General features: G+C 36.8%; 3 protein-coding genes across 4 annotated transcripts in view; 2 read left to right on the top strand and 1 right to left on the bottom strand.

The window, feature by feature from the left end:
• LOC308494672 (vascular endothelial growth factor receptor kdr-like) overlaps positions 1-13,694 on the top strand; it is a 334,242-nt gene that overhangs the window by 47,039 nt on the left and 273,509 nt on the right. The window lies entirely within an intron of this gene.
• LOC308494673 (short coiled-coil protein) lies at positions 310-810 on the top strand. Its single transcript, XM_081042531.1, has one exon. The coding sequence runs from the start codon at positions 426-428 to the stop codon at positions 672-674; it is 249 nt and encodes an 82-aa protein (XP_080898657.1). The 5' UTR covers positions 310-425; the 3' UTR covers positions 675-810.
• On the bottom strand, positions 10,274-10,652 carry LOC308494648 (small ribosomal subunit protein eS26-like). The gene has a single exon (XM_081042510.1). It carries the CDS (start codon positions 10,647-10,649, stop codon positions 10,365-10,367), a length of 285 nt encoding a protein of 94 aa, XP_080898636.1. The 5' UTR covers positions 10,650-10,652; the 3' UTR covers positions 10,274-10,364.

The following is a 13,694-nucleotide window of genomic DNA, read 5'->3' as shown; positions in this document are numbered from 1 at the left end:
ACACACACACACACAGTTTTATTTTGGAAAGCTTGTTTTTAAACATTTACCAGTACATAACTGCCACATTTTCTCAATTTTCATGGATTACATGAACAAGGAAAAAAAAAAAAAACCTCAAGCAACAAGGAAGACAAAATATAACACTAAAAAGGAAACAAAAATGTTGCTTTTTCTCAGATGATTTTCTTTGGAGACACCAAAAGATAAGAGATAATGAAGGCCAGTATAGAATTTTGAGAAAAAATATTGTGTTCCAAGAAGAAACATCCAAGTATACAAGTATTTAAAATTCAACTTGTGGTCAGTTGGGCCAAGTGTTTGGGCGTGAGGCGTCTTCCCCATCCTTCCGCCTCCCGGCGTCTCCAGCCGCAGATCAGCCATCAAGGACTTTGTATCCAAGGCCCCAAAGTTTGCTATCCAAGATGATGAATGCTGACATGGATGCAGTTGATGCTGAAAATCAGGTGGAACTGGAGGAAAAAACACGACTTATTAATCAAGTGTTGGAGCTCCAACACACACTTGAAGATCTCTCTGCAAGAGTAGATGCAGTTAAGGAAGAAAATCTGAAGCTAAAATCAGAAAACCAAGTTCTTGGACAATATATAGAAAACCTCATGTCAGCTTCTAGTGTTTTTCAAACAACTGACACAAAAAGCAAAAGAAAGTAAGGAATTGATATCCCTTCTGTTTTATGGAATTGCTGCTGATCTTTTTTGTTTAAAACTTGGATAGATTCCAGAAGTTATAGTACTTTTATTTGTAGCTTCATTGAATATTTATGAAGATAATGTCAGATCTAGGCAAAATTAAGAGCATAACAGAAGACGTCCATGAGTTTGTGTGTTATGTTAGCCTATAAAAATGTGAAAATGTATTGTAGAGACTTTATAATTAGAAATGCATATATTTATGAAACTTGATAATGTTTTATCAAATTTGCTTTGATTTATAGGTTTAGCACTGTCTTTTATTATTGGCATAGTAGGAGATACAAGAAAATAACCACCATGTTGTGAAAAAGTGACCAAAATCATGTACTGAATCCCCACTTTTATGTGTCCTCTTGTCTACCATCTTGTGCCTCTTCACCATTTGCTTCTTTCCCATTTCCCTGCCCCTGAAGGAAAAAATTGGTTTCACATGTGTAATAGCAATTTCAATAGTTAATCATCTGTGAGAGTAACCTGAACTCTACTTGTTTGAACTTAACCAAAATAAGATACTTTCTCAGTTAGGACTTGTTATTTGCTATGCAGTTACGCACCCACATAGTGACGTCTCAGTCAACGCCAGATTGCAGATACGACGGGTGGTAGCTGGTATGGCCTAGGTGTGCAGTAAGCTGTACCACTAGGTTTTGGAAGTGCACTCTGTGATGTTAGCAGAACAGAATTGCCCAACGACCTTTCTCAGAATGTATTCCTGCCGTTAAGTGGTGCCGAACTGTATTTAATAATAAGATAGGATTGTTGGTTTCTCTTGCATCAATTAAAAACAGAGGCTATAAAAATGAAGACTTTTCTTGAAACTGAATCGTCAAATTAGAAAAATTTGTTGAAAACTTTCTTTTACGTAAAATAACTTGGCATCTGAAAAGATGACCTCTGGTTTTGTGGATGTTTGACATAACATTTTGAGGAAAAGTAGAAGTAGGATGTAAGAAGTACTTGGTAAACACTAGTAACCAACTGTGGATGTTTTGACTCCAGATCTGTGTCATCTCTGGCACAGAACTGATCTTTGGGAAACATATGAAAGTGGATTAAGTTTAACCTCACATAAACCATATCTAGAAGAGAAGAGTTACAAAGACTTTGGTCTTCAAGCATATTTATAGTACCCAGAAGATCAATTTTTGCAAAATCCCTTGTGTATTAGTATCAGAAACATGAATAAAATGGGAGTTTTACATGTATACTAATTGATAATATTCTCAGTATTTTATCTTCTCCTCCCAGAATTTTTTATTAACCTACTTGATTTGCAGAGTTTTAGTCATTCTTTAAGCTTTTAAAAATTTAGTTTGTAGATTCCATTTGCTAAGGAAATTAATATCAAAAGTGATGTTAAAATGTTAAATAAAAAAAGAGTCACTAATATAGCTTATAGTTACTAGATTTGGCCTACCTTTAATCATGGAATAATCTGATGTTTGTATTGGTGTATGATTCAATGAATGATTTTAGCTGTATGAGTATATAATAGTCATACTGCAAAACATTTTGCATCCTTTTTGTGACCTAATTTACAAACATTTAAAATTGTGTTGCAGTTTTGCTTTGCTGTTTAATAAAAAGCTGTTTCAGAGAAAATAAAATAAAATTCAACTTGTAATTAGTTCTCTTATCTATGGTCATAGGAGAAGACAGTGTAGGATCATGAAAATGCACAGATATTCTGTCCACCTTATAAGGGACAACAACTTCCACTTCCTTCCCTCAACCTATTACCAGAGCTATGAACAAAAAAGCAAACTACCTTGGATTTGAGTTTTATCTTTGATTTCCCTTGCTTATTTTCTCTGGAGAAGGTACTGATGAGCAGTAATGTGGTTCAGAAAGGCAGCAAGCCAGAGGGAGAAGACCCAAAGCTCATTACCAAACCTGGATAATGTGCCTATGAAGAGGAGTTGACTGTATTTTAAAATTAGTGAGCTTTGGAAGAGAGCAAGAAGAAAGAGAAAGAGACATGCCTCAGTCTTAGAACTTCTGGGTATCTCTCGTTGCAAGGATAATTGCTTCAGCTATTAGAATCCAAACTAGTATAGCAGGTGCTGAGTCAAGAGGGTTGGAGACAGGTAAGTTGGTGTTTGTTTCCTGGATTTGGGCAGTGATGGGTTCTCTTTTCTTCAACCCACAGACTATTTTAGAGCCCCAATGATTGTTTAACTAGAATCTTCTGGCCTCATGTGAAGTAACAAAGGCCTAACTAGATCTTATCTTGTAAGAGAAAGTAAACAAAGGGCTTCAGATATTTCATGCTATTAAGCCCTGAGTGATTTGATGAAGAAAAAATCATATTTTTTATTATAAAAATATGTATTTAGTGTCCAGAATGTTCTAGGAATTGTTCCAGGTCCTGGGGTTATGGCAGTGAACAGTAAAATCTCTTTCCTCATTGACCTACCATTTTAGCAGGGGGAGATAGGCAATCACTGGATACATAAATTAATGGATATGTTAGGAGAAAAGTGCTACAGAGAAAAATAAAGCAGAAAAATTAGGAGTATTGGTAGGCAGTACCTGAGTTGTAATTTTCAATAGTGTGGGGAAGGGCATGCATAGGCCTAAGGTGCAGGGCACCAAAGTGTTCAGTTAAACCTACTCATTGTCTCTGTTGAAGGAAATATCTTTTCTTTTTAGGCATCAGTCTCTTCATCTGAAATATGAGGGAAAATAAACTGGGTAGGCTCTGTGCACTCTTCCACATTTTCACCCTCAGTTTTTAAGAAAGTAGGGTTAGATTGCACTGATTAAAACAAAACAAAACAAAAATGCTGTCACCAAGATTGGCTTCCCCAATAATGAAAACATCACTTGAGGTAGAAAATAGGAAAACATAAATTTGAAAGAGTAAACACATTCATGATTAAAACAAGATTTTGAATGGAGTGATGTCACAAACATGTCAGTGTAAGGGGTCCCCCTTGATTTCTCCCCTTGAAGTTACAATAAATTAAACAGCTATAGCTCAACAAAGGATTCCCTGCATGACACACAACACGTCTGAGAGATCCATGCATCGAAACATCTGAAGGTGGGCGAAATCGGGTAAAGGGGGGAGAAGGGAAGGGAGAAGTGCAAACACCAGAGCTGTGGACCCAGGTGGAGCTCACTGCAGTCTTGAGAGAGGGGAGGATTGAGATTTCAGATGCAGTCTTTGTGGCCCTGAGGATTCCTGCAGGAGTTATCAGTATATAATATGGCTGAAGCCAGCAATTGGGGCAGAAACCTTGGGGCAAAGACCAAATACGAAAGGGTCAAACAGCCCTCACTGCAAGCCATGGAGCTTGGCCACCTTCCCCCTCCCTCCCAGAACTCACCTCCCCCGCACCCTCCATTGCTAGAAATGGTCCCCAGAAGAAACTGTAGCAGTGTCAGGTTACAGAGCAGAATATCTACAGCCCTGAGAACTGGAGAAACAGTTCTTGAGCAGCAGAAGCACACTACAGCTAATTCTAGTGACAAGGGAGCAGATATAAGGGTGAGGCAGTGTGGTCTGGCAGTCCCCATTACTCGGAGGAAAACAAAGACACAAACACACTAGTGGCCTCTCCCAGCCCATCCTGCCCTCACCTTTCACAGCTGATCCCAGCAGGGGCACCCAGAGCTGTTGAGGTACACAGCTCTGCATCTGGCTACAGGGCTAGCACTGGGATTTCAGGGGCTCAGAAGCCCATTGTTGACAACATCCTCCCATGGGGAGTGCCCGGAGACCAAGGTGACTTGGTCACAGAGGAGACACCCCTCCACCCCCCAGGAAATCTTCCATCATGTGCTGGAACAGGGCAAGAGAAAATAAAATGCTAAAGCATTGCCTACTCGAAAACAAAAGACCTCTTTGTATCGACCTGCTGCATAAGTCATTCCCATAAATGCCTAGGAAGAGAGATAATCCATCAATTACTATGAATGACCAAGGTAACCAGGCAGCTCAGAAAGAAAATGAAAAATATCCAGAAAATAAACTTAAAGATTGTTTCCATGTCTTGGCCACCGTAAACAAAGCTGCAATGAACATTGGAGCACACGTGTCTTTATGTATAAATGATTTCAGATTCTTTGGGTAGATACCCAGGAGAGGGATTGCTGGGTCATATGGTAATTCTATTCGTAATTTTTTGAGGAACCACCACACTGCCTTCCATAGCAGCTGCACCAGTCTGCATTCCCACCAACAGTGTATGAGGGTTCCTTTTTCTCCACAGCCTCTCCAACACTTGTTGCTATTTGTCTTGTTGATGATAGCCATTCTGACTGGGGTGAGGTGATATCTCATTGTGGTTTTTATTTGCATTTCTCTGATGATTAGTGATGTTGAGCATTTTTTCATATGTCTATTTGCCATTTGTAAGTCCTCTTTAGAGAAATGTCTCTTCAGGTCCTCTGCCCATTTTTCAATTGGGTTGTTTGTTTTTTTGTTGTTGAGTTTCATGAGTTCCTTGTATATTTTGGATATTAGCCCCTTATCGGAGGCACTGTTTGCAAAAATCTTCTCCCATTCAGTCGGTTGCCTCTTTATTTTGTCGATGGTTTCTTTTGCTGTGCAGAAACTTTTAAGTTTCATATAGTCCCATTTGTTTATTTTAGCTTTTACTTCCATTGCCTTTGGAGTCAAATTCATAAAATTCTCTTTGAGCCCAAGTTTCATAAATTTACTACCTATGTTTTCTTCTCTGCAGTTTATTGTGTCAGGTTTTATGCTTAAGTCTTTGATTCATTTTGAAGTAATTTTGATACATGGTGACAGATAGCAGTCCAGTTTCATTCTTTTGCACTTGGCTTTCCAATTCTGCCAGCACCATTTATTGAAGAGGCTGTCTTTTCTCCATTGTATGTTTTCTGCTTCTTTGTCAAAAATTAACTGTCAATATTTATGTAGTATTGTTTCTGAGTTCTCAATTCTATTACATTGATCTATGTGTCTGTTTTTCTGCAAATACCATGCTGTTTTGATTATTGTTGCCCTGTAGTACAGGATAAAGTCAGGGAGTGTGATACCTCCAGCATTGTTTTTTTTTTCTTCAGATTGCTTTGGCTATTCGGGGTCTTTTGTTGTTCCAAACAAATCTGATGATTTTTTGTTTTATTTGTTTAAGAAATGCCATTGTGATTTTGATGGGGATTGCATTATATCTGTATATTGCTTTGAGTAATATGGCCATTTTAACTATGTTGATTCTTCTAATCCATGAGCACGTATTGTTTTCCATTTCTTTGTGTCTTCTTCAATTTTTTTTTAAATGTCTTATAGTTTTCAGTATATAGGTGTTTCACATCCTTAGTTATGTTTATACCTAGGTATTTTATTCCTATTGCTGCAATTGCAAAAGGAATTTTTTAAATTTCTTTTTCTGAGAATTCATTGGTAGTATATAGGAATGCAATAGAGTTTTGTACATTGATTTTGTAGCCAGCCACATTACTGAATTCGTTGATTGTTCCTAATAGCTTTATGGTGAGTCTTTAGGGTTTTCTATATACAGCATCATGTCATCTGCAGAGTGACAATTTAACTTCTTCATTCCCAATTTGGATGCCTTTTATTTCTTTCTCTTGCCTGATTGCTCTGGCAGGGACTTCCAACACTATGTTGAAAAGCATAGGTGATAGGGGACAGCCCTGTCGTGTTCCTGAACGTAGAGTAAAGGGCTTCAGTGTTTCACCATTAATTATGAGATTAGCTGAGTTTTTGACATATATAGCCTGTATCATGTTAAGGTATTTTCCTCATCTACCTATTTTATTAAGTGTTTTAATCACAAATAGATGTTGTACGTTCTCAAATGCTTTTTCTGCATCAATTGATATAGTCATATGATTTTTGTCCTTTATTTTGTTTATGTGATGTATCACATTGATGGATTTGCGGATGTTGAACCATGCTTGTGCCCCTGGGATGAGCTTCACTTGGTTGTGATGAATAATGTTTTTAATGCATTGTTTTATACGATTTGCTAGAGTTTTGTTTAGGTTTTTTGCATCTGTATTCATCAGAGCTATTGGTCTGTAGGTTTATATTTTTGTGTTATCCTTACCAGGTTTTGGTATCAGGGCAATGTTGGCCTCATGAAATGAGTTAGGGAGTACTGTCTCGTGTTCAATTTTTTTTGGAAGAGTTTGAGCAGGATTGGTATTAGATCCTCTTTGAAGGTTTAGTAGAATTCACTAGTGAAGCCATGTGTTCTAGGACTTTTGCTTTTTGGAAGTTTTTGGATGACTGATTCAATTTCATTACTGGTGATTTGTTTGTTTAGATTTTCCAGTCCTTCATGGTTCAGCCTTGGAAGGTTACATGTTTCTAAGAACTTATCTATTTCTTCTAGGTTATTGAATTTGGTGGCATACAGTCCTTCATAGTATTCTTGGATGATCCTTTGTATTTCTGTGGCATCCATGTAACTTCCCCCTTTTCATTTCTGATTTTGTTTATTAGTGTCTTCTCTCTTTTTATCTTAGTGAGCCTAGCCAAGGGTTTGTCAATTTTGTTGATCTTTTCAAAGAACCAGCTCTTTGTCACATTAATTTTCGTGTTTCTTTTTGTTCTCTATTTCATTTAGTTCTGCTCTGATTTTTGTTATTTTCTCTCTTCTTCTGACCTTTGGTTTCATTTGTTCTTTTTCTAGTTCTTTAAGATGTAAACATTACAGGTGTAAACATTACAGGTGTAAACGTTACATCGTAAAGAACTAGAAATGAAGAACATATGAATCCCAAAACCAGCAGAAGGAAGGAAACAGTAAAATTTATAGCAGCATTAGGTGAAATAGAGAACAAAAAGAAAGTAGAAAAAAGTAATGCTATAAAGAGTTGGTTCTTGGAAATGATTAATAAAATTGACAACCACCCTGCTAAACTCACTCAGGAAAAAAGAGAAAAAAACACAAATAGAAAAATCAGAAATGACAGAGGAGAAGGTATGATGGATAACACAAAATACAAATGATCATAGAGGAACACCATGAAGAACTATATTGCCACAAATTTAATAACCTTGTAGCAATGGAGAAGTTCTTAGAAATATCTAACCTTCCTGAAAAAAACAATTTCTTTTGGAATAAAAAGAATAAAATACCTAGGAATAAAATTAACAAAGGTTATGAAGTACCTATGCATTGAAAAGTATAATACATTATTATAAGAAATTGAAGAAGACATAAAGAAATTGAAAAATATTTCCTGTTCATGGATTGGAAGACTCAATATAGCTAAAATGGCCATATTACCGAAAGCAACATACAGATTTAATGCAATCACCATCAAAATACCAATGGCATTTTTAAATGAAATAAAACAAAAAAATCATTAGATTTGTATGCAATCATAAAAGAGTCCCCAAATCCAAAGCAATCCTCAGGGAAAAGTGCAGGCTGTAGGTATCACACTTCCTGACATGAAATTATACTACGACATGTCAGTCATCAAAACAGCATGGTATTGGCTGAAAAACCATACTAATGGAATAGAATTGAAAACCCAGAAAGAAATCCATGTATATATGTGTATGTAGTTTTTGACAAAGTAGTGAAAAATGTACAATGGAGAAAAGAAGCCCTCTTCAATAAATGGTGCTGGGTAAATTGGAAAGCTACATAGAAAATAGTGAAACTAGATTGCTGTCTATCCCTGTATACCAAAATTAACTCAGATGGATCAAAGACCTAAATATGAGTCCAGAAACAATAAGTTGCATAAAAGAAATCATAGGTACTAATCTAATGAACCTTGGGTTCAGAGAAGATTTTATGAATTTGACCTCAAAGGCAAGGGGAGTAAAAGCAAAAATAAATAATGGGACTATAACAAACTAAAAAGCTTCTGCACAGCAAAAGAAACTATCAATAAAATAAAGAGGCAACCAACCAAATGGGAAAAGATATTTGCAAACAACACCTCTGATAAGGGGCTAATATCCAAAATATACAAAGAACTCAACAACAACAACAACAACAACAAACAATCCAATTAAAAAATGGGCAGAGGACAGTTCTCCGAGAAGACAGAAGACATACAAGTGGCCAACAGATATATGAAAAGATGCTCAACTTCTTTAGCAATTAGGGAAATACAAATCAAAACCACAATGAGATACCACCTCACTCCTGTTAGAATGGCTATGATCAACAAGACAAGTAATAACAAGTGTTGGAAAGGTTACGGAGAAAAAGCAACCCTCAGACACTGCTGGTGAAAATGTAAATTGGTAAAGCTACTATAGAAAACAGTATGGAGGTTCCCCCCCAAAATAAGAATAGAATTACCGTACGTCTCAGCAATCCCTCTTTGGGGTATCTACTGGAAAACCTGAAAACATTTATTTGTAAAGATATATGTACTCCTCTGTTCATTGCTGCAGTATTCATGGTAGCCAAGATGTGGAAATAACCAAAGTGTCCTTCCATAGATGATTGGATAAAGAAGATGTGGTACATATATACAAACGAATATTACTCAACAATAAGAAAAGATGAAATACTGCCTTTTGAGATAACATGGATGGATTTTGAGATTATCATGCTAAGTGAAATAAATTAGACAGAAAAAGTCAAGAAGCATATGACATCACTCATATATGGGATATAAAACTGAAAGCAAGAAATGAACAAGATAAACAAACACAAACTCATAGACACAGACAATGAGTTTAGTGATTATGAGACGAAAAGGTGGAAGAGGAAGTGGTAGAAGAGAGTAAAGTGTGTCAAATATATGGTTATGGAAGGAGAACTGATTCTATTTGGTCAACACACAATGCAATGTATAGATAGTGTATTATAGAATTGTATGCTTGAAACCTATGTAATTTTGCTAACCAACATCACCCCAGTAAATTTAACACAAATTTTAAAAGAATAATAATATATAGGGTTCAGGTAAGGATTAAGTTATATATACATATAAGGAATTTATAACATTTCTTCAATAAATGACTGCTATTATGTTAAAAACGATTTTGATATCAACACCAACATTTTTTCCATGATTTTTGGGTGTGTGTTTGTTTTTGTTTTGTTTTTCCCCCCCAGTTTTATTGAGATGTAATTGACATACAGCAGTGACATAAAGTATATAGCATAGCGACTGGACTTATATTGTGTAATGATTACCACAATAAATTTATGCATCTCATATAGACACAAACAACAAAGAAAAAGAAGAAAAATTTGTTTTTCATTGTAATGAGAATTCTTAGGATTTACTCTCGAAGTGTTAACTATAGTCGTCATGTTGTAAATTACATCTCTAGTACTTATTTATGTTATAATTGGAAGTTTGCACTTTTGATCATCTTCATCCAATTTCCACCCCCCACATACACACATGCACCCCTCCTCTGGTAACCACAACTGTGATCTCTTTTTATGAGGTTTTGTTTTGTTTTAGAGTCCACATATTAAATGCGACCATAAAGTATTTGTATTTCTTTGTCTGAATTACTTCACTTAATATAATGCCTTCAAGGTCCATTTATGTTGTTACAAATGGCAGGATTTCCTTCTGTTTTTTTTTTAAAGTATAATTTCCATTTTATTTTTCCCCCAAGAATATTTCTTCAGTCCTTAAGCACTTAGCTCCTTACATGGGCTTTGGTGGAGGTCGTGGGGCAGCACCCGCAGGTCTAAATCGAGGTGGGGGTGTTCAGTCCTTTCGGGCTTCACGAGAACGATTCCTGACTACCTTACTGTGAATGGCACAGCTCACACAGTAATGTAGTTTCACATACAGCTTGGGAAGCACATAGGCGTCGAAGACACTCGCTTCGGAAATGTCCCTAATGGCTGCGGCCTCTACTATGTTTCGAATGACGAACTTCTTAATGGCCTTGTCCTTGGGCACGCATCGGGCACAGTTGGTGCAAGGAATAGGCTGCACATGGCCACGGCCCTTTTTGGCACGACCATTGTTTCTTCTTTTCTTGGTCATCTTGGAAGCGAGGACCCGAGAGAGGAGCAGGATTTCCTTCTTATTCTGACTGAATATTCCATTGCAAATATATGTATATATATATATATATATATATGTCTATCACATCTTCTTTATCCATTCATCTGTCAATGGACACTTAGGTTGTTTCCATATCTTGGCTATTGTAAATAAAAATGCTATGAATGTGGGATACAAATATTTCTTAAAAATGGTGTTTTAACTTTCTTTAGACATAATTCCAGAAGTGGAATTTCTGGATTATATGGTAATTCTATTTTTAATTTTTTGATGAACCTCCATACTGTTTTCCACAGTGACTATACCAATTTATAATTCCACCAAAGATATTATTTTCTCCACATCTTTATCCCCATTTATCTGTTTTCTTTTCTTTACCCCCTTTTTCTGCTCCCCCCCCCACTCCTGTTCAAGCCGTTGTTTCTCAGTCTAGTTATATAGGACACAGTTCCCTGACCCATGCTGGTATTATGAGCCTTGTGCTCCCCCTCATGGGCCTACGGTCGGCCACTCACAGCAGCTCCACTGGCAGCTCCTGGCAGAACACAGTAGCCCGTGGCAGCTTATGCCGACTTTTGACTGCTCACCGCAGCCTAGCTCCAGGGAGAGCTGTTGTTCACCATGTTAGCTGTAGAGGATGCAGCTCACTGTCCCATGTGGGAATCAAACTGGCGACCTTGGCATTAGGAGCATGGCGCTCCAACCATCTGAGCCACGGGTCCAGCCCAATCTCTTTTCTTTTTGATGATAGCCATTCTCACAGGCAATAGGTGATATCTCACTGTGATTTTGATTTGAATTTTCTTATGATTAGTGAGGTTGAGAATTTTTTCATGTATACATTGGCTGTTTGCATATCTTCTTTTTCCAAGATTTTTAAATCTAGACTTTTCTCTTCCTACACCTTCTCCTTTCTTACAATCACTGTTCCTGCCTATATTCCCCAGTGTACCTGAAAAGTAGAAATTAATTAGAAACTGCAGAGGGAGAAAAGAGCCTCCCTTATCACAGTGGTAGTGTTTTTTTCTTTTCTTTTCTGTTTAAGAAATGTCCATCTGCCTTTGCTGTAGAGAGGTAGTAGACCTATGTTGGCCAAGATTCCATAGAGACAGTGTAGGGTGGGTTGGTTTCCTGTCTGTTTTTCCTCTTTTTGCAGCAACAATGGTCAAGGCACGTCATGGCAAGCACTTACAGGAAACTAGTGCCCTTGTGACTCTTCCCTATCTGAGTATTCCTGAAGAAAACTCTTCCTTGGTAACTCCAGGAAGAGTGTGCCAAACTCTGGTCTCTCATCTTTTTTGTGGACCTCCTCTCTGAATATTTTCTCATTTCTTCCTTATGTTTTTTCACTCATAAAACATAGGTGTCAGCATGTAATGGAGGAATGGCATGAAATGTAGAACAACTGAGCTCAAAATTTTTCTTCTATAATTTTTAGCTCTATCACTTTGGACAGTTCATTTTTTTCTCTGGGCCTCAGTTTCCTCAGCTCTAAAAAGTTGGCACATTGTAACTGCTTGAGCTTGCTGAATATATAAAATGATAGTGGAAAGACTAGGGCCAGGAAGGTATTTTACGACCTCGATGTTGGATCAGGACATCCCAATGATGCAACTGCTATTAATGGTTCGTTTGTTCAACGATTAAAGTCCTACGTGATCTGAGTTCAAACCGGAGTAATCCAGGTCAGTTTCTATCTGTTCTAGGCCTCTCCCAGTACGAAAGGACAAGAGAAGCAAGGCCCACTTCACTAAAGCACCTTCAAGTTAATAGATGATTTAATGATCAACAAAGCACAATATGCTTTGTAAGCTGTCATGAGCTATCCAAATGTAAGGGCTTGTTATGAGTATGTCATCATTAAGATCCCAGAACCAACTAATGTCAGTCCTCAATATGGGAAATGTGAGCCTGCCCTGCCTTGACGTGTTTGTGTGCAGTCTATTGTTTTGACAGGAGGTATTAGCTTATCAAAATGGCACATGAACCTAGCAAGGTTCAACTGTATTGGTGCTCACCAAAATATACAAACAAATAAACAAAACGCATACTGACCTTTGTAATGCTAAATGTCATTAATGAAGCTTGCAACCACTTAAGGAAATCAACAAATGATTTCATTAAGAACAGACATAATGAAGAGACATTTCACTGGCAAGGTTATATAAACAGTAACTAAGAGCATGAAAAGATATTCAACATCATTAGCCATTAGGGAAATGCTAAGACCGTGATACAGCTACTAGAACAGCTAAAATAAAGTATAGTAACAATATAAAATGCTGGCGAGGATGTAGAGAAACTAGATCACTCATACATTGATGGTGGGAATGCACAATGGTACAGGACTCTCTGGAAAATAGTTTGGCAATTTTTAAAAAAACTGAAAATACAATTTCGTATAACACAGTAAGTGCACTCTTGGGCATTTATTCCATAGAAATGAAAGCTCAGTTTACTAAAAAAACCTTTATTTACATATTCATAAAAACTTCATTAATAATAATAATAATAATAATAATATAAATAATATACCCAACCTAAAAATAGCCCAAATGTTAAAGATATTGTGGTATATCTATACCAAAGAATACCACTCAGCAAAAATGAGGAACCAACTATTGATGCATACAACTTGGATGAATTTCCAGAGAATTATGCTGAGTGTAAAAAGGCAATCCCAAAGGTCACATACTGTATGATTGTATTTATATAAGATTCTCAAAATGTAAAAGAAACATTGTAGAGGTGGAGAACAGATTAATGGTTGCCAGGGGTTAGGGATGGTGGAGTTGGGAGAAGTCAGTGGATATGACTATAAAGGAGATCTTTGTGGTGATAAATTTGTATCTTAATTGCAGTGGTTATATGATCTGGACATGTACCAATGTTAATTTCCTGATTTGGATATTGTACTATAGTTAAGTAAGATGTAACCATTGAGGGAAAATTGAATGAAAAATAAAACTGTACCATCTTTGCAACTTACTGTGATTCTATACTTAAACTATAGAATGTAAAACC

This window comes from Rhinolophus hipposideros, assembly GCF_964194185.1.
Source record: "Rhinolophus hipposideros genome assembly, chromosome: X".
Classification (NCBI taxonomy): Eukaryota; Metazoa; Chordata; class Mammalia; order Chiroptera; family Rhinolophidae; genus Rhinolophus; species Rhinolophus hipposideros.
This window is presented reverse-complemented; position numbering and strand designations above follow the sequence as displayed.

Coding starts and splice junctions, on each gene's coding strand:
- LOC308494673 (XM_081042531.1), top strand. CDS start 426: ATGATGAATGCTGACATGGATGCAGTTGATGCTGAAAATCAGGTGGAA.
- LOC308494648 (XM_081042510.1), bottom strand. CDS start 10,649: ATGACCAAGAAAAGAAGAAACAATGGTCGTGCCAAAAAGGGCCGTGGC.